The following is an 18,920-nucleotide window of genomic DNA, read 5'->3' on the forward strand; positions in this document are numbered from 1 at the left end:
GAGAGAGAGAGAGAGAGAGAGAGAGAGAGAGAGAGAGATGGGAGTGTATGGATTTCTGTTTGTATTATGAATGGGCTTTATACGTTGGATTCAATAAAGGATCGCTTTGGTTTCATTGAAGCTACATGAATGGCAGGATTATCTCGGCTTAAGCTGGGATGTTTGGGCTTGTTGTCCGTGTAGGAATGTGCCATGGCCACCGCTGGCTTGGGCTCTTTGTAAGAGGTGGCGGCCTGACAGAACTTGTCACTGAGTGTTGTACAGTGCAGACTGCCATTGTGCAGACTCCCTAAAGCAACAGAGGAGGATTTAAGCTGCTCAGGGTAAGTGCTGCCCGGTTTGGCAAAGGCTAGCTCACTGTTCACTCCTGCTAAGGACATGCTGTGGCTGTCTGAGTGACTCTGCCAGGCCCGGGACACTGGCTGCTGGCCCTGTGGATGGTGATGCTGCTGAAAACGGGCCGTTTTGTCCATAACACCCATGAAAGGTCGGGGTTTGTACTCTTGGTTGGCAGACTTGCTTTTGTCCACGCTGGTTTTGGTTCGAACGTCTGGCCCATGCATCTTGCCGCTGTCTGACAGGCTGCTGCTGGATGCCAGGCTGCTGGTGGAGCTTGACACTCTCATACTGCCTGGCTGAGATCCAGAGCCTGATCCTGCTCCCTGAACCAACTCCTTTCTCAACTCCTGCCCCTGAGCTCCATGTCCTGCTGACAGAGCCAGGCCCTCTAAGGAGCTCACTGAGTGGGCCAGGAGTCTCTCTGGAGCCCTGTTTGAGCTACAAGACACAAACGCCTCAGATAGCTGAACCCCTTCACTGTCATGGTGAGCTGTGGCAGAAAGAGGACACCTGTCCACTTCACTAGGGGGCGACAGAGGGCTGATGTCGATGCCTGGCCCTGCTTTCAGCATGTGGCGGCTAGGGACTGGGCTGGAGGAGCCATGGTTCTGTGACTGGGTCTTAGTGCCTGCTGGGCATGTGGAGCTAATGTGCTGGTTGGTTTTGATGATCTGGGCTTGTTTAGTGGGCTGGAGAATCAGACTTTTGTGTGTTAGAGGTTCTCGCTGGTGCTGCCGCTGACTCTGCCTATGAATAGGAGGAGGAGAGTTTGACTCCGGCAGTGTCCGGTTAAATGAGTAGAAGCTTTGGGACCAGGCTTCAGTTCTTGTGTCCATCTTAGAAGACTCCTCCTCTTCATGAAACTCTCTACTTATGCTGTTCTCTGTTACGTCTTCCTCTTCCTCCCCCTCTTCATGCTCATGGTCAGAGTCTTGAGAGACAGTGGACTGGCTCATCACTCCCTGTTTATTTTGTGCACGCTGCATTTGTTTACACTCATCCTCTACTCGGGCCAGGAGTCGGCGAATCTCGCGATTATTTGGGCAGAGCTTGGCTGCTTCATGTAGGTCAGCTAACGCTGCAGTAAACTGCCTATAAGTGGAAGAGAGAGAGAGAACTATTGAGGGATTTAAAGTGCGTAAGGAGTACAAGTAAAAGGACACCAAGAAAAACCTGAATTTGCAGGAAGAATGCTATCATGTGTTCTACAGTCTAGACCGTATTTATAGCCTATAGAGAAAGTTGGCTTCGTGTACCTGCTGCTTCTCTTGGCTCGAGCTCGAGCGTAGTACGCTTCATAAGACTTGGGCTTCAGCTCCAGTGCCTTTGTTGCAAATTCTTCAGCCAGGCCAAAGTCCTGCATGAAAGACAGCACACAGGGGCTTCAAACAATGCAGTGAAGCCTTTCCACATTTAGCATAGTAAAAGACTTCCAAGTTCGGGCTGCTTTATTGAACTTGCTGTGCTCAGTATCTCTGTAGGTAGGAAGGAAGATGCTGTGTTGTCATAGTGACTATATTAATAATTCATTAATTGAAATAAATTAAAACAAAATGCACTTGGTCAACTTATAGTTGATACTGAAATCAATTTATTTGAATAAAAGAAAAGGTGCAGAATATAGAAATATGTGACAGAAATATTAAACACATTCTGTCTTTCATTAGTTATAATGTCTTTTAATTTCCAAAATAGCTGAATGCAATAAGAGCCAGACACTTGCTGACTGGTTTATATAAAAGACTGGTAATGTTTAACAGCGGAATATCACACATACATAATTTGCTGCATATTAGAAGCAAAATACTGTGTTTTTATAGGATTAGTTTTTTTTTCCCTTCTGGTTTTGGCCAATTCAGTGCATCTGCAGATAGACTATACTCAGCTTTTCATTGTATTAAAATGTTTATTATTTAAGGTTGAATAGCAATTGTTTAAATATCTCAGAACCATACAGTAGAATAACACAATATTATGTGCTTTATCATTAAACATCACTTGTAATATCTTATCAAGCTGTTGTTTTCCCTTTCAATAGTACCGCTTTCCAAAATCTCAGATAGGAGTACAGGTAACATTCGGTACAGATGCTTACATTAGTTTTCCTACGGCAGCGTGAGAGGTTGAGGAACAGAGAGACTCGCAGCTCTCTAAACGCTTTCAGCTCTTCACCAAAGCCTTCTCTGGGAAACTTCCTTAGTGCATACTGATACCTCTGAGCTGCCTCCTTCATCTTCCCTCTCTGAGAGAGAGAGAGAGAGAGAGATGAGCAGTTGGATGAGAACAGAAAAGTAAGAAAAAAAAACATGAATACAAATAAATAAAACCAAGCACAAGCAGATACTATCAGTCATCAGTCATACAGAACAGCTCACACACTCACCCTGCATCAATCACGCGATTCAGAATTGTTCCCTCTCTCTGACACAAAACTCATATTCTTAAATGTCACACAGCAATCAGTGTAACACATACACACTTCATCTTCGTTTCATTTCGCTCCAATCATCCTCTGTTCTTATTAAATGATTCTTATCAGGTATTTTTCAAACCACATTTTCATGGATTAGAGGGCAAACGTTGATAAGTTAATTGAAGATAATAAATTGTCATTTTCATTTTAATAAGTGCTCAAAAGATAAGAGCAGGGAGGGGAGATTTGGCACCTCGTCGAATTTGCTCTGTATTAGAGTTCGAAAATTTCTTCAGAAGGTGCTCATGGTACAAGCTCAGCACCTGAGGCTTTCACTCTGAACTCAGGCATTAGCTTTAACCAAAGCTTATTTTTTATTTTATAGTTGATTTGAGAGATAAGAAATAACTTTTGTAAGAGAAATGACTTTTTCAAAGGAAAAACTAGCCAGTTACCTGAATAACAACACTAACGCTAAAGTTACTGTGCCAGGCACACTCACACATCTCCAGGCTTTCTTTGAGCCTTGTTTTCACCGTTGACCATTTTAACCTTACCTTGTACAGCAGATTGCCCTCTTCCATAAGTTTCTGAAGCAGTATGATGAGGATGTCAGGCTTTGACGTGGCCATCGCCCACGCTGCATTACCTAGATTACATTACACAAGGAGACGAGAGATACAAGTTGCTTAGCTAACTCTCCGTGCGCAAAAAAAAAAGAAGAAAAACTTTACTCTGTATCAGTATCACAGTGAAGTTACCTAAAGACTGTACCTGTTCGATCATAAGGAGACGTTCTGTAGCCTTATGACAGTTTTATTGAAAGCAGTTAAGAGAGAGGGAAAAAAGTGAAACAGGGTAGACATGAAAGACAAGCAAAGACAGAAAGGCCTTACTTAATGCAACAGAGACCATGATCGTAGATCTTGAGTTGAAAAACATACACAAACACAACACTGGAATAAAGAAATGAAGAGACTGCTGCAAAATTTCTCTGGATTTACTATTTATAAACTTGATTAAAATGAACATTATATAAACTAATGTCAACATTACTCAAATGAAAATCTTGTCATTTAGAGAATTTATTTGCAGAAGATGACAACTTGTCAAAATAACAAAAAAAGATGCTGTGTTTTTAGACACTGAATACTGAAAATAAGTTCATATTTATTTTAAACAATACAGTATTAATGGATTAAATTAGGATGAATTCAGAAATCAATATTTGGGAGAATAACCATAACTTTCAATCACAGCTTTCATATATTGTGGCCATCAGTGTTTGATTAGTGCTGGGTGACTTTATGCCACTCCTGGCACAAAAATTCAAGCTGCTCAGCTTTGTTTAATGGTTTGTGATCATTTATCTTCCTCTTGCTCAAATTCCAGGGGTTTTGCTTTTGGGGTTCAGGTCTGGATATTGAGCTGGCTATCACATGGTCTTGATCTTATCTTAGTCCTCCATCCACACCTTGATTGACCACAGCTGAGGAACATTATAAGAGCAGAAGGAAGTATCCCAGCCTAGATGAAGCACCATGACACTGTCATCAATCCTTTACCAAATTTCAGTGAGTGAGAGAGACTGGCTTATAAGCCTCTCCAGGTCTCTATGTATCCATTAGATTTCTTGGTAAAGCTGAAAACTGTACTAGCTCTTTGTTTCTCATTGATGGAGTTTTTTTTTTCTAGCTTAAGCCCTGCCCCCAGGAGCCTCTTTTAAACCATCCTCACCATTGCTACCATTGGTCTTTCTTGTAGGTCACTTGATGTCATCTTAGTTTTGTTATGTGACATTTGAATAAGTTGGTGGTCATCCCGGTCAGTGGAGAGTCGTTTTTGCACTTTGCCAGTCTGTAGTCCACAGTGTCTTATGAACTGGTATCTTTGAAATTTTAAGGATGGATGCCTGCTGACGCTCTCAGTATCCCTCTGCCAGTGAGGCCAGAACTGAAGCCTTCTACAATCAAATCTTTTAATTTCAATTCTTCAGGCCTGGTTAATTCTAATTTTATTTTAATTATTTTTGAGGTACCACTAGCATTGTTTTTACCATCCAGCTGGGCTTACTACAAGAGGACATTGATGACCACAGCAGTGGAACAACTCAGTGAAATCAACAGACACTGGAAAGGACTGACTGCTGTACATAGAGATGCTGTTTTTTAGAAGGCTCTTAATTTTTTCCAGATCTCTACACATACACACACATTTCCAGCATATTACGCTCATTCATATCAGCTTTACATTTCACAATGTACATGTAACTCCATAAGTAGAATTGTTAGCTATAGAGCATCTGATTTGCTGGACACCCTCTTCCCTGTCTATCAGTGGAAAGCTATATATTTGTGTGGTAGACTATTCTCAACCCAACACTGTGTTAAAAACCCAGCACCACTAGCACAACACAAATACATGCAAAGAATTTTCGGGAAAAAAAAGATTTATCTGAATGCCAGGCTTCATCTGAGTGAGGAGGCAGTTTATTACCTTATTATCTTATTTACTGTGATTTATATACTGAAGTTTATGGAGGCTCTGTGTGTGAATAGGAGTCATAAATCTGGTATTGTAACACTGGAATTCTGATGGGGTGTCATAATAGATCCCATGCTGCTTAACACAATGACTGTGAGACTGTTGTTAATGGTCAGTGATGCTTGTGTGTGTGTGTGTGAGAGAGAGAGTGTCAGAGAGAGAGAGAGAGAGAGAGAGACAGAGAGAGAAAGAGTGTAGGAGAGAGAGAGAGAGACAGAGAGAGAGAGAGAGAGAGAGAGAGAAAGAACCCATTGCAATCCTCCTTACTATATTACCGTATTTATAGGAATTTGTTCAAGCTGAGTCATCTGTCATCATACAAGATCATCTGCTGATCTTGTATCATTTATACATTGTTTTGAATAAGAATTGTGGAAACTACAGTCCAGTCAATTCTCCGTAAATTGTTGATTGCATGACATTATATTTTTAAACTCACCGAGTTTGGCCCCTTTCTTGAGTAAAGTGACCACCACTGAGGTGTTCCTGCAGCCTATAGCCCGATCGAGTGGCCGCATGCCACTATAGTCCACATGCTCAATTACAGCTCCTCTCTCCACCAGATAATGCACCTACACACACACACACACACACACACACACACTTAACCACAGGAATCAAGGTCTTGTTAACATAGGAGCAGACTTCCTTGATCTGACCTAAATTACAAGAGAAACTGATAATCTCATTTCACAAGTATCAAATGTCAAAGTGGCCACTATAAATAGCTTTACACTCAATTACTATTTATCCATTTACCTTCAGATGACCAATCCACATCTACCACACTTAAAAAGAGACCAGATATATCATATACTATACAGCGACAAATACATTTCAAACTTGATGCTAACTAATGAAAAACAAGTCAGATTGTGCCCTTACTCAACTGGTCTAAATAACAGGCTTCTTTGTTTCAGATAACTCACAATCTCTGCGTCTCCATAGAAAGCAGCCAGATCGAGGGGAGTGCGTCCGTTCTTGTCTGAGTGGTCTATAACTGCACCCTTCTCCACCAGGAACTGAACCACATTCTTATGTCCTTTCAGGCATGCCCAGCTGAGAGGCGTTAACCCCTCCTTATCCACTGACGTTAAAGAAGCACCTGGAAAATATTTTGCCTTTAAAGCAACAACTACAGCCTGGTTTTTAGCACTGGGATTAAAAGGACATTACAATTCTTGAACTTGTAAAAATGTGAATCTATACATTACTGTATTGTTCTGCAATTTTTGCATCTTTAATGTAACTAAAATGGCCTTGATCAGGTAAACAAACAAACAAAAAATGAGCTCATCTTTAACTTCTGAACTAATAGTGGTATGTTACGTCATTCACCTTTAGTGATGAGGAAGTCCACAGTGCTGAGATGACCCTCACATGCTGCAACCATCAGTAATGTGCGACCCTGCTTATCACTCCCATTTACATCTGCACCATGCTGCAACAAAACATCTGCAACCTAACACACAGAGATCGAGGAAATGTTATTGGGATGCCTGCTCTATAGGCTTTATTGCCAAGTAATGCTGTGATGTGAACACGTAAAGCCATGGGGAACCTAAATTCTCCTACAACTTGTAGCGTTAGAATTTATAGTTGAATAGAAGCAGCACTGACAGGTGGGTGTTAGCAGCTACTGCACTAATATACTAATAGATACAAACATGTCACAGTTGCTCCTAATAAGCCTTTCATTTTTGGCATTAGATTACATGTATGCAAATTTTCGTCTTATTAGTATTTACTAGGCATACATGATCATGTCAACCTCACTCATCAACCATATTTAGCCATCTGTTAATTATTTCAACAATCCACTTGTGTACACATCTTCCCCTTTAACATACACAAGACTATACATCACACAGGTATATTATGGCTTTTCTTTGTACACCAGTCTGTGTTAAGGAGATAACATTTACAGGGCTATGCATTTACTTTCAACTGTGGGAGGGAAAAAAATCGGGAACACAGGGAATATTGTAAAAGGCTACACTGATCATATAACTAAATTACTTTCCAGGTTCCCTGCAGTTATCAAACTGCCACATCCCAGTATTGCCAGACGCAGTAAACAAAGTACTTCATCAGGAAGACAATAACAAGATTAAAACACAAATAATTTATCTGAAATTACACAGTGAATTTGATAGAAGTAGATGATATAAATGCAGTGATAAAATGTCTTTGCCCTTTGCCACACTTTTTTCTATTTTGTTGCCATTATATGTTTATTCTGCTGTTCCTGGCTGTTTAAAGCAACAAGTCATATAGATATAATTATGATCAATGTGCTGAACTTTAGATTAAATAATATATGCACGATATCTTAAGACAACAGGCCTTTTTTGCATGTATGAATGTCTCACCTGCCAGTGACCTTGTCTCACTGCACACAAAAGTGCACACATTCCTCTTCTGTTCACCTGCTGAACCTGTGCCCTCTGCTCCAACAGGTATCTACAGACGTCCATCTTCCCTCGGCCTGCTGCCGCAGTCAGAGCTACAAACACACACACATATATAAATACAGGCTGTTTAAAGAAAGCAAAATCCATGTACAATCTAAGTAAAAGGAGTCACCGGTAAGCAGAAATAAAGCCAATAAAACCAGCGCTGGTTGATTTTTAAGAGATTTTCAATTTACTTAAATACCAGCTCTGAAACAAAATAAGAGACCACTGCAAAAGAATCAGTTTCTTATGTTTTTTTTCTTACAGGTTCATGTATTGGTGAGATGAAGAGTTTTGTTTCATTTATTTGTGAACTGCTGACAATATTTCTCCTAAATTCAAAATATAACTATTGTTCTTTAGAGTGTATATTTAAAGGAAATGACAACACATCAGAATAACCCAAGATCATGCAGTATTTTCAGAGCTTTAATAACTCAAATAAAACAAATGGCAAATCATTTGTAAACAAATTGTGTTCATGCTTTGGCTAAATAACATTAAGAAATCAGTATTTGGTGGAATAACCCCGATTTGCATGCGTTTTGGCTCCATGATCTCCACCAGTTTTGCACATTACTGTTGGGGAACTTTATAACACAGCTCAGCTTTGCTTGATGGTTTGTGACCATCCATCTTCCTCTTGATGACATTCCAGAGGTTTTCAATAGGGTTCAAATCTGGAGACTGGGCAGTGGTCTCTTATATTTTTTCCAGAGCTGTATGTAAAGTCCTTATTTAAAGCATTAACTTAAAGGATAATCCTGATTAGCCAAATTTTGGCATGCAATTATTGACGTGGTTTGACTTTCTTGAAACTCGCTATAAAAGCTATAGCTATGAGAAGCTAATGAGTTAATTGAGGTGAGAGTTTTCTCTCCATGTCTGAAAGTGGAGCTGTCTGGAACACTCAAGCCTGCTATGAAACTGCATGTGCCTGTGACACAGAATGTTAGATGTGATTGGGTTGTCTAGGATACAGCCACGAAGGAGAAGGGAACAGATACAGCAGGGTTCAGACATCATGCCAAACCTGGGAATGACACATATTTTCAGGAGGCAGTTGGCATGTCAGAATTCATTCTTTGTCCTGTATTTTTCCCCCAATATATTCACAACCCTAGTTATTTTGGCGGGTTTTGCCTTCGATCTTTATGTAGTCTAATACAAGAACACAGTCTGTGATTTGGTATATGGAAAAAAAAAAATATAACACATGGATAATGCTGTCCTTAAGTCTTTAACTAAAGACAATTGTACATTGGAGAAGCATTTGGCATTCACACACATTTCTAGGGCTATGATATACACAATTATACAAGTGATTTTACAATTACGTACTTAAAACTACTACTGGAGATCCCAAACTGGGTCATGTTGTAAGATTTAAAGTGGTCTGATCGTCATGCTCAAAAGAACAGCTATTGCTCTCTATATTTTTACCCATCAGAACATGGGGAAGGATTAAGAAGAAGAGCAAATGTGTCGTCAACCCCTCAAAAGGTTAAATGATGCTGTGACAAAGATGGAAATCAATGAGCGGGCAAATGATAACATATCTCTCTGCCAGTGTGAGTCAGTTCAGCAAATCTATCAAAAACCTTAGGAGAACTGGGAGAGTGGCAGTCATTCATTCAGTCTCTCTCTCTCTCTCTCTCTCTCTATCTATCTATCTATCTCTCGCATCTCTGCAGGTCTAGGTCTTTTCAAGTGCATTACTCTGAAGTGCACCATTTAACTAGAAGTCGGGTGATTGATCGTATCATTTCATATTGTAGCATCCCATAGCACTAACAGCTGACCCTTTCATGTTAAGTCTACCCTGTTTCTACCCTATCACCTGGATATCTCTTTCTAACTTAACCCAGCATAGAAAAAGGAAATGATTTATGCTGGTAAACCCTGCTTCACTACTTTCTTTCAAAGACTACACAAGATAAAGCCATTTGCAATCCTCTTTGTAAAGAATCATGTAGTCATCAGTCACGGATAAGTACAGCACTAATTTGCTGACATAAATCTACAACATAAAACTATGAAGAGTTTGCTACAGTAATCTTATTTACACAGATTTTCATTCCAGCTGGCATTCAGTTTGTGCCTATAAACACAAGTAGCAGATATTGTTGCTGTCTAATTTTCTATTTACAGACCAAAAAAAGACACCACAAGCCAAAACTATTTCGACATTACTGGAGAACAATGATTATATTCATCTTAGTGGCACCAACACCATTGCAATTCAATCTCTACAAATTCACGGAATAACCACTTTGGCTGCTGGCAACACATTCAAAATGGCCCTCTAAAATAGTACTGTGATCTTTATGTAATGAATAAAATAACATCACAGCAAGTGGCAGGCATATGCAGTCGGGCAGAATTACAGCACTTGGTGTCTGTTAGGTGATCAATTCTCCAATGCTTCATTAATGGAGCATCACATGCACATTTTGATCCAGATGAACCGAGATGCTAAAGAATGTCATTGTACTCATACAATTAAACAATTAGAGTCTGGTCTGCACTGCATAGATACAGCCCTGAGTGCCAGATCATCTCTTTGGAAACAGGTCAATGCACCCTAGAAGACCATGCTCTATACACTTATCTGCTAAAAAGAAACGTAACATTTAGAGACTGTGCAATGTCATTATAATAAATAAATGATAATAAACCACAAAACACAAAGCATTAATGGATTGAGATTAGCAACATATTTAAATTAGACACAACCAATAATAATCATTTAAACATTCTCCAGCTATTCAAACTTCATTACTGGTTTTTATTTTACATAGGGCACGGTTTGTGCAAATCTCCATGTTTTATAAATATTTGATGATCAACTGACCTATATCTTACTGTGATTTGGTAGTGGGACAGTGTACTGTAACTGACAGATGGACACAGAGAGAGCATTGTTCCTGTCTGGCTGTCAGAGAGAATAGTCACTAGAGTTCAGCAAAGACAAACTGTGCAAAGTCCAGGAGCAGCTGGGGTTTGTGTACTAAACACTGAGACCTTGGCTTACCCAAGCCTGACTGTGACTGACAGCAAGACAACTAAAAACCATGTATATTTTTTATAAGCCCTAGTATTCTGCATGTAAAGCTTTGTAGTTTAGATAAACAGTCAAGAAGTTGTTAAAAAATGGTCTTAGCTACTGTGTATATCTGAAGCAGCAACAATACAGGGAGGGATGTGTGAAGTTGTTTGTTTAACAAACTCTCTGATCCACAGCTTCTCACTGAATGAGTCCATACACACACACACACACACTTATCCTATACATTCAGATGCCTTACAATGTATGCGGTTTACACTACTGCATTATAAAGAAGCAACTTCTTTCTTAAAGAAGTTTCGAACAGCTTAACTTATAGAAAACTTTACCGTACCACTGATTACGAAGGTTTCTAAATGCACTATAAAACTCCACATGGAAATTGTTACTATAGAAATAACAACATATTAGCACAGGTGCAGTAATATAAATCCTGCAGCTGAAGCTATTATCCAAGCCATGCAGTTCTGTATAATTATCAACACCTTTTGACCAATCAGCAACAAGCATTCAACAGTGTTGTGGTACACAGAATAATGAGTACACCCTCCATTAATTGTGTTTAATAATGTCACCTAAATAACTTTAGGTGACAACAACCAAAAAAAAACCCCATGAAAAACCCAAAAGATTTCAACATTACACACATTAGCATAGTGTTCCTAATAAAGTGCTCAGTGAGTATAGACTTGAAGGAGGGTGTACATTCTTTTCCCCATGACTGTAAGTACACACAATCACTCTGCAATGGATGTGAACGTGAGAAGATATAGTTTGTCTCTGAGGCTTTAGGCAAAGAGGCACAAAACAGAGACTCGAATAAGCAGCAGTGAGTCACCAGGGAACAACAAGAAGGCTTTTATTTGCTACCTGCCATTCAATCCTTTTTCTGAACCCTATCTTCAAATTTCTCCAGCACCTACAGGAGCTTGAACCCCCTGTGGTGACCTTCAGCCTGCAATATCTCATGGCTTACTGTGACTTTTCGACAACGTTCAAAATATGTGATCAGGAAAAGACTTTACATTTAATGATTCTGGCTTCAAAGCTGAAGATGTTGGTATAGTCAATTTTCTATAATACTGAAGACAGAATAAACAAACCCAAGACAATAAGTAAAGAAATCAGTGCGTGTTTAATCACTCCCTTCTAAAAGCACAGTTTCAGTCCATTTCCAAGTAAACAGGAAACCACTGTACCAAATGTTGTGTTTATGGACATAATAATATGAACTAACATTATGACAAAAGGATAGTACTTTTCATCCACAAGAGGGAGATTTAGAGGTAGAGCGAGAAAAAGAAGAAAAATGTAATTACATTCAGAGACTGAGATTAAAGCAAAACGTACCTGTTTCTCCCCACAGTGTATCATGAGCATCAATCTCCACGACCACCTCATTATCAAGGGCCAGTAACTCTCTCACCACCTGCCATACAACAAACCAGGCTTGATTAAATAGTTTCGGTATAAAGAAAAGATATTAGCAACATATATGATTATGTATATAACAGCAGTGTAGCTTCAGGCAGGCGTGAGAGCTATACAGCAGACAAAAAGACTTCAGGTGATCAATACTGAGGTGCCAGAGTAGGTTAGATTCTCTCTGATGTGATGCATTTATAAATGTGAAGTGCAGAGAAACGGGAGGCGAGATACTTCAGTGAGGTGCACTCTCAACCTTATTAATATCCAAACACTTATCCTTCTGGCTATGACCTGGATCAAATACTCTTCTCAAACCATTACATTCATACTCTGTATCACATCCTTTCAGTTATTCAGTCTTTATCCATTACACCTTCTGTTTCTCGCTCACACACAATTTTTCCCTTACTCAATCTACTGCACTATTTCACTCACTCTGTCTCTTTCTTAAAGAAATGCTTTATTTGGTTCTTACTCCCAAAACATCTGAACTCCCCCCCCCATGTACTTCTTTCATAAAGAGGGTAAAATGTAAAGCACGGTCTTACATCTATCACACTGCAGTCTCAGTGGCCTGTTGCCATGGCTAATCTCCCATGGCAACTGTATCACAAAAATGTGCATTAGTGTGGAGTTCAGCAGTGGAGAGGTAAAATGAGTATAGAAATCTGTCCATATTATACTGGTACCTTTTATGTGTGTATGTTTTAGCAGCTATCACTAGCAGGGTATGTCTGTGTCCCATGCTGATTTGTTTCTTTTTTTATGTTTGTGTGTGTTAGCTGACCTGTGCGTGTCCCATACTGGATGCTGCTATTAGTGCTTGCTGAAGGGATTTGGTCTTTAAGCTGAGCTCATGTTGCTGATCCTCTCTGCTCCACCTCTGCTCCAGCAGGTACTGGATGATATCCAGATGGCCCCTCAGAGCTGCGTGTACTAGAGCACTCTGTCCGTTCTTATCCACGTGATCCACCTGACGATAATGAGCGATAATACACCAGTCAGATGTTCTATACATAAAAGATGTTTTAAGAAATATATTGCCAAAGAACAACCACTCATCTGGAATCATCTGGAAACACAAACCAGTTCTTAATGCTTAAATGTTGTCCCATTTTCTAAAATCCCCACATTCTTACAACTCTGGCTGTGTAAACATGTAAACTTTCATTTGGTTTTCATTCATTTTATTGCGTGTTTGCGTGTATTCAAAACATGGAACAAGTGTTACAACAGCAACGAGAGGCTAATGTTTGTTCTGCATATTAGACGCTTCTTTGCCTGACTTGAGTTTCTATCAAGTCTTAAGTAATGTCAGTCTCAGCAAATTGTCCTACAAATGTCCTTATTAAAGAGACCATGGGAAGGGAAAAAAAAACAATTTATGTCCTGAAGCATTCTGCATATGGAACTTGGCTATTTTTCCCCAAAAAGAAGAGTCATATTGAATATTGAAGAGTCTTCATTACAACTAAAACATATCTGTTTATACCTTACACAATTTTTGATTATGCATGTATATTTTTTTCTATTGATCAGTTGCATTATTAACAAGTTGGCTAACCCATTCATTCACTAATAATTTGCATCATTTCATTTGTTTTCATCAAACTTGCCTTGGCTCCTCTCTTGCACAGCTGACTGACCAGACCCGGGTGTCCTGATGCAGCAGCATAACTTAGTGCACTTATCCCGTTCTCAGATGCCACATCCACAATGGCTCCAAACTCCAGCAGCAGGGCCACCATTTCATGATGACCCAGGTGTGCCTGCACACACAGCACTGGCGCGTTGTTCAGCACTTCTGTACGGTAGTTCACGTTCGCACCGCCCAACATCAGCAAACGGCTCACCTGTACACGAGCGTGACACGATTACACAGGTTACACCACAAGGTAGACTTCACACCAAGGCTTTATTACAAAAGATCACCATAGCTTTACTCAGTATAATAATCAGTGGTCAGAAAAGTAAGGGAACAGAAACAGCAACAGAATTTGGGTTATACTGGAATATACTATACAATTATTTTGACTAATAGATGTCGTATTCCCCAATGCAAAGACACAAACCTACATATAAAGACACTATATGCACAATAGCTGGAAATTTCCATGAAACTGAACTTTAAAGTGCATCATTAAATGTCTCTGCACTACCACAAAAGCTCCAGAGTGGCAGACAATGTTTATGGCATTGGTGGCTTTGCTTTTCAGTCTTTCAGAACAATTACTTTCCTCCCTCTCTGAAACAACACCTGATTAGCAAAGCATGCTAATCACAACAGCACTCCAGCACAAAGTGGAATATTCTGGAGCAGGCTTTAATCAGGCACCATTCTTCCTTTTGATAAGCAAATTCAATAGACCTTATACTAACAATTAGTTATGGACATGGGGCTCAATGAGAGTTAAAAATAGTGGGAGATGAGTTAAACCACAGAGAAAGAGAGAGACTGTGTGTGTGTGAGAGAGGACAGAATGGTAGATAAAAGAGTGTGTCAGGAGAAAGTAAATATGCTTTGTAATACTGTACTCTTGAGAAATGAGTCTTTCAGACAGTTTTCCCTTCTAGTAGTACCTGAATGATGAGATCATTTTTGCCTTGAGCTAATTTTCAACCATTCTGCTCTTACTTCCCTGGCAACACCAAGGATGGCATTTCATACCTCAGTAACACAGTGGGTATGACATGATATCAGCAGAATTTATCTGAAAATTATTTATCCGGCGCCATAATTTATACGGCTTAATTACCACTAATATAATGGGCTCAGGAGTATTTTAAAATGTCATGAGGCCTTCAACATATTTCCCTACAGAAAGCTTGCTGCAGAAATGCTAATGTATCTGGCTAATGGAAGGAAGTGTGTAGTACCATGCTGGTGGGAATATGTAGAAGCTGAGTGAATAAAAGCACTCCATAGCAAACCATTCACAGATTTTACCAACCATCAGAACATGATTATATCAAACTTCATTCCGATTTCTCATCAATTATTTAATTATCTTTAATTGTTAGCAAATTTATTTTATGACTATTTTATGACTGCACTGGGAATCCTCAAACCCCTGTCTAAGCAAGCTGGATGAATTGCGAGTACTTAATTTGGTTGAGTGATGATGTGTCCTAAAGATTACAATACTGCAACAGCAAACAATCTGACACAGACAGTTATATTGCTGAGGTTATGAGATCAAATAATAATAATAACAAAAAAAAATCTAAACTGTCTCTATTGGGCCTTTGAGCAAAGGTCTTAACCCTCACTGATACAGGGGTTCGTTATCATAGCTGACCCTGTGCTCTGAACGCAGCTTCCTAACAAGAAGAAACCGAATTTTACTCTGCTGTGCTTAGTATACATCATAAAAGCTGGCATTGTTGTACATGCTATTTACCAGTGAAGAATAACACATGGAACATTATTCATGCTTGGTAGGCTAACTTGCATTACAGATGTATCGTTTTTTCTATGTAACTGTGTGTGCTGACCTTGACATTAGGTGTGTATAGGTTTCTCAGGGAAGCCAGAGCAGCAGATAGACTGTCAGTGCTGCAGCTAATCCATAAACCCTGCAGAACACTGGACGATACACCGGTCTTCTTACTCTGACCCTGTGGAGGTAATACACATTGAATAGGTGCATCCAAGCAGAGACCCCCTAACACACACTTGTACTCTTGCAATGCAGTATTTCCACTGCCTTCCTGCTTTAACATATTTAAAGTAAACCTTTTGGTTCTTTAAGATTTCAAAGAAGTTCTTCCTCATTAAGAAGCAGATAAATGTCAACTTTAACACAGTCACATACTTTTATCATACGAGTGTCTTCTTTTCCACTTTTATACACACGCTCCATACACTTACTCAGCACATTAATTAAAATAAGTACCATGAACAAATGGCCAATATTTGTATATTAATAGTAAGAATGCAATTTAATAAGAAAATGCAGTCAAATGAAGTTTTTAAGCATAAATTAGCGCCCATGATTTGAATCAGTGACAGGACTACATTTGTCTTCACTATAAGTTACCTTAAATATGTGTGCTTTTAGAATATGATGTCCCAGCTCCATGGTCTGCTGCCTGTTCAGCTTCCCTTCCTGCCTAGACAACATGAATGCCATCAGGGCATGGCCACTCCTACAGGGACACAGAACCAATAAACCTCAGCAATGATAATGAACAATAATAAATAATAAAGCAGATTATTTGAAGGATGAAGAACCAAATTAAAATAAAGAGGGTTAAATAAAAACAGGGCTTGACAAGCTATTGACGGTTAAATTATTAGGAGAGGTGATTTTGTCATCATGATACACACACACAAACACACACACACAAGTATTTCCAGACAGGAAGGCATGCATGCCCAGAAGGGAAGAACAGAAGAAGGTGTCCTCATGTTCCCCATGCTTGGCCCGGATTCTGGTATCCATTAACAAAAAAACTTAATTAAAAGGCCATGCATGAATACAGCAGACTTTGATCAGCTCATCATCTCCTTCACTACTAAAGTATTGGTTTGTGCTCACTTTCTGCTTAAGTGAAGTACTAACAAGCTGAAGTGGCAGGACCTTATTTTGCAAGTCTCTCTGTGTCAAAGCCAAAGCAAGGGATGTGTTTTTCCATTTAATAATGAGAGAGGAGGACAGTAGAAAGAGAGAGAGAGACAGCATGATAGTGGATGAGAACAGAGTGTCCGTCTCACTATGGGGAAGGGTATGTGCTAAGAGGAGGTGAGTCACCAGCCTTCATTTGTCAGTCCCACAGCTGGTGCAGTGAGGACACACACTGTCCAATCAGAAAGCTCAGAGCTCCACACCAACCAGAGCAGGAGAGGGGAGGGATAGAATAACAATTAGGCAGCAGACAGTTCTCAGCTTTATCTACACCACATGGAGGCATCTGAAATAAGCTAGCCTATGCATATCACACTATAATGACCTGCTTAGTAAAGCTTTATCACAAATCCACACGAGGCACAGAATACACAGCCAATTATCACACTTCGTCATAAATATGTGTGACAATAGACAAGAAAGGGGACGTGATTCATACAGGACATGACCATCAGCGTGTCAGCCTGCACTGTCCATCCACAACTACTAACGGTGATTGGACATTTGAGAGTTCAGTGGTGCAAAAAGTAATATGGTCAGACTAGGCATCCTTCAGTATATTCAGTAAGTGGGTGAGGTCTGTGACATGCACACCAATAGAACAGTTCAGGCTTGAAAGCTTAACCTGTACAGACGGGTCACTTGTCCACCTAGAAAGAAGAGTCTGTACAAATTAAAGAAAGTTCTTCTGACCGGTCAGCTTTGTCCTCTGACAAAACTTTTCTATGCAGCCGTAGAGAGAACAAGGGTTCGAACCAATCCCCTCCTCAAACAATTTATATGCTATGACATTCACAGAAAACCTTAGCTCAAAGAACTTTATATTAGCAACTGTCATCATAGAACAGATTATATATGACCCCTATATATGCTTACATAAAATCCAAAGCCCGCAATAAACTTTAAGTGCCATGCTTGCAGTTTAATTAAGACTGTGATTAAGAGGTACTGTAAGGAGCCAGGTCGGCTAGGAACATTCAAAAGAGAAACCAGCCTTTATTTCCACGTATCCACATCCAGGTTAGTGATGATATATTTATAATACATTCCATATTCCTACAATAAAACCAAGACTGCTATCTTGCCATTTACGACCAACAGAACGCTCCGAAAGTGCCTTTAGAAATAACTGCCCTTTTACTGAGACGCCAAACTTGCCAAGTCATTTGATTAGAAAGTCAGAATGTTGGCAAGCAAGGCTGTCAGGCTGATTAACATGGAGATAAGTTGGCAGACAGCAGTTACAAGAGACCCAATAAAGCACCGTTCAAGAATTGTGTAGGTTTACTACACTTAGTGTTTACCAACAGAGTGCATGAGATGTATAATCAAAGCTAATCAAACCTTCAATTTTCTCTGGTTTCTCGATTCATGGACACCTGACTGACTGCTCAGATCGTGTGAAGAATTAAAACATATACTGCACTGAACAGATACGGAATATAGTGGGATTGGTGTTTGGTAATAGAACATATAGGTGGTAAAATTATAAAGCTGAGCGTTCAGATTTGATGCTTTTTTCTAACCCATAAATCAGCAAAATGTATCATCCACACAGAAAAAAATCCAAAATAAAGTGACAAATACCCATTATTAATGTTTCTAACTGCTAAAAATATAACAGATGAGCTGACAAATTACTGTTGTAATAACCATTATGTTCTGTTAAGGTTAAGGTGACAAAACATGCCTGTCATTTTTGGTAGAGGACTCACCAAGGCAAAATCATGTTTAGAATCAGTTTTCTGACCGTCCTACCATTTCATTAATCACCGAGCAAAGTTAATGAAGTCAAGTAAACTATGTCTTCTAAATAGTTAAGAAGGATGTTTCCATGATGCCACATGAAAAATGAGAGTTAATGATAATTCATTATTACTATCCAGGATTGATTTTTCTATTTAAATTCAATTTCAGTACATCCTTAGCACATTCCATTCCAATACCACATAAATCCTTATAGATTTGACATATTAAGTGCCTAGATTAAGCGGCCTATAAATGGCCAATAGGCAGACATTTTACAAGGTAAAATCTGCAAACTT

The 18,920-nt window shown here is 39.4% G+C and overlaps 1 protein-coding gene across 5 annotated transcripts in view; it reads right to left on the reverse strand.

Moving 5' to 3' along the window:
- Positions 1 to 18,920, reverse strand: part of tanc1b (tetratricopeptide repeat, ankyrin repeat and coiled-coil containing 1b) — a 131,370-nt gene continuing 112,450 nt past the window's right edge. For 4 of the 5 annotated variants that reach the window (XM_058392995.1, XM_058392993.1, XM_058392996.1 and 1 more), the window contains 14 exons: positions 16,288 to 16,396; positions 15,743 to 15,865; positions 13,864 to 14,100; positions 13,035 to 13,220; positions 12,170 to 12,248; positions 7,669 to 7,802; positions 6,635 to 6,758; positions 6,226 to 6,401; positions 5,736 to 5,868; positions 3,527 to 3,556; positions 3,310 to 3,401; positions 2,435 to 2,581; positions 1,596 to 1,696; positions 1 to 1,431 (listed from right to left, as the gene is read on the reverse strand). In XM_058392995.1, coding sequence (XP_058248978.1) covers positions 78 to 1,431; positions 1,596 to 1,696; positions 2,435 to 2,581; positions 3,310 to 3,401; positions 3,527 to 3,556; positions 5,736 to 5,868; positions 6,226 to 6,401; positions 6,635 to 6,758; positions 7,669 to 7,802; positions 12,170 to 12,248; positions 13,035 to 13,220; positions 13,864 to 14,100; positions 15,743 to 15,865; positions 16,288 to 16,396 — 3,025 coding nt within the window. In that variant the 3' untranslated portion in view covers positions 1 to 77. The remainder of the gene's footprint in view (positions 1,432 to 1,595; positions 1,697 to 2,434; positions 2,582 to 3,309; positions 3,402 to 3,526; positions 3,557 to 5,735; positions 5,869 to 6,225; positions 6,402 to 6,634; positions 6,759 to 7,668; positions 7,803 to 12,169; positions 12,249 to 13,034; positions 13,221 to 13,863; positions 14,101 to 15,742; positions 15,866 to 16,287; positions 16,397 to 18,920) is intronic. The other variant, XM_058392994.1, reaches the window with a different exon arrangement.

This window comes from Hemibagrus wyckioides, linkage group LG06 (assembly GCF_019097595.1).
Source record: "Hemibagrus wyckioides isolate EC202008001 linkage group LG06, SWU_Hwy_1.0, whole genome shotgun sequence".
NCBI classification, from domain to species: domain Eukaryota; kingdom Metazoa; phylum Chordata; class Actinopteri; order Siluriformes; family Bagridae; genus Hemibagrus; species Hemibagrus wyckioides.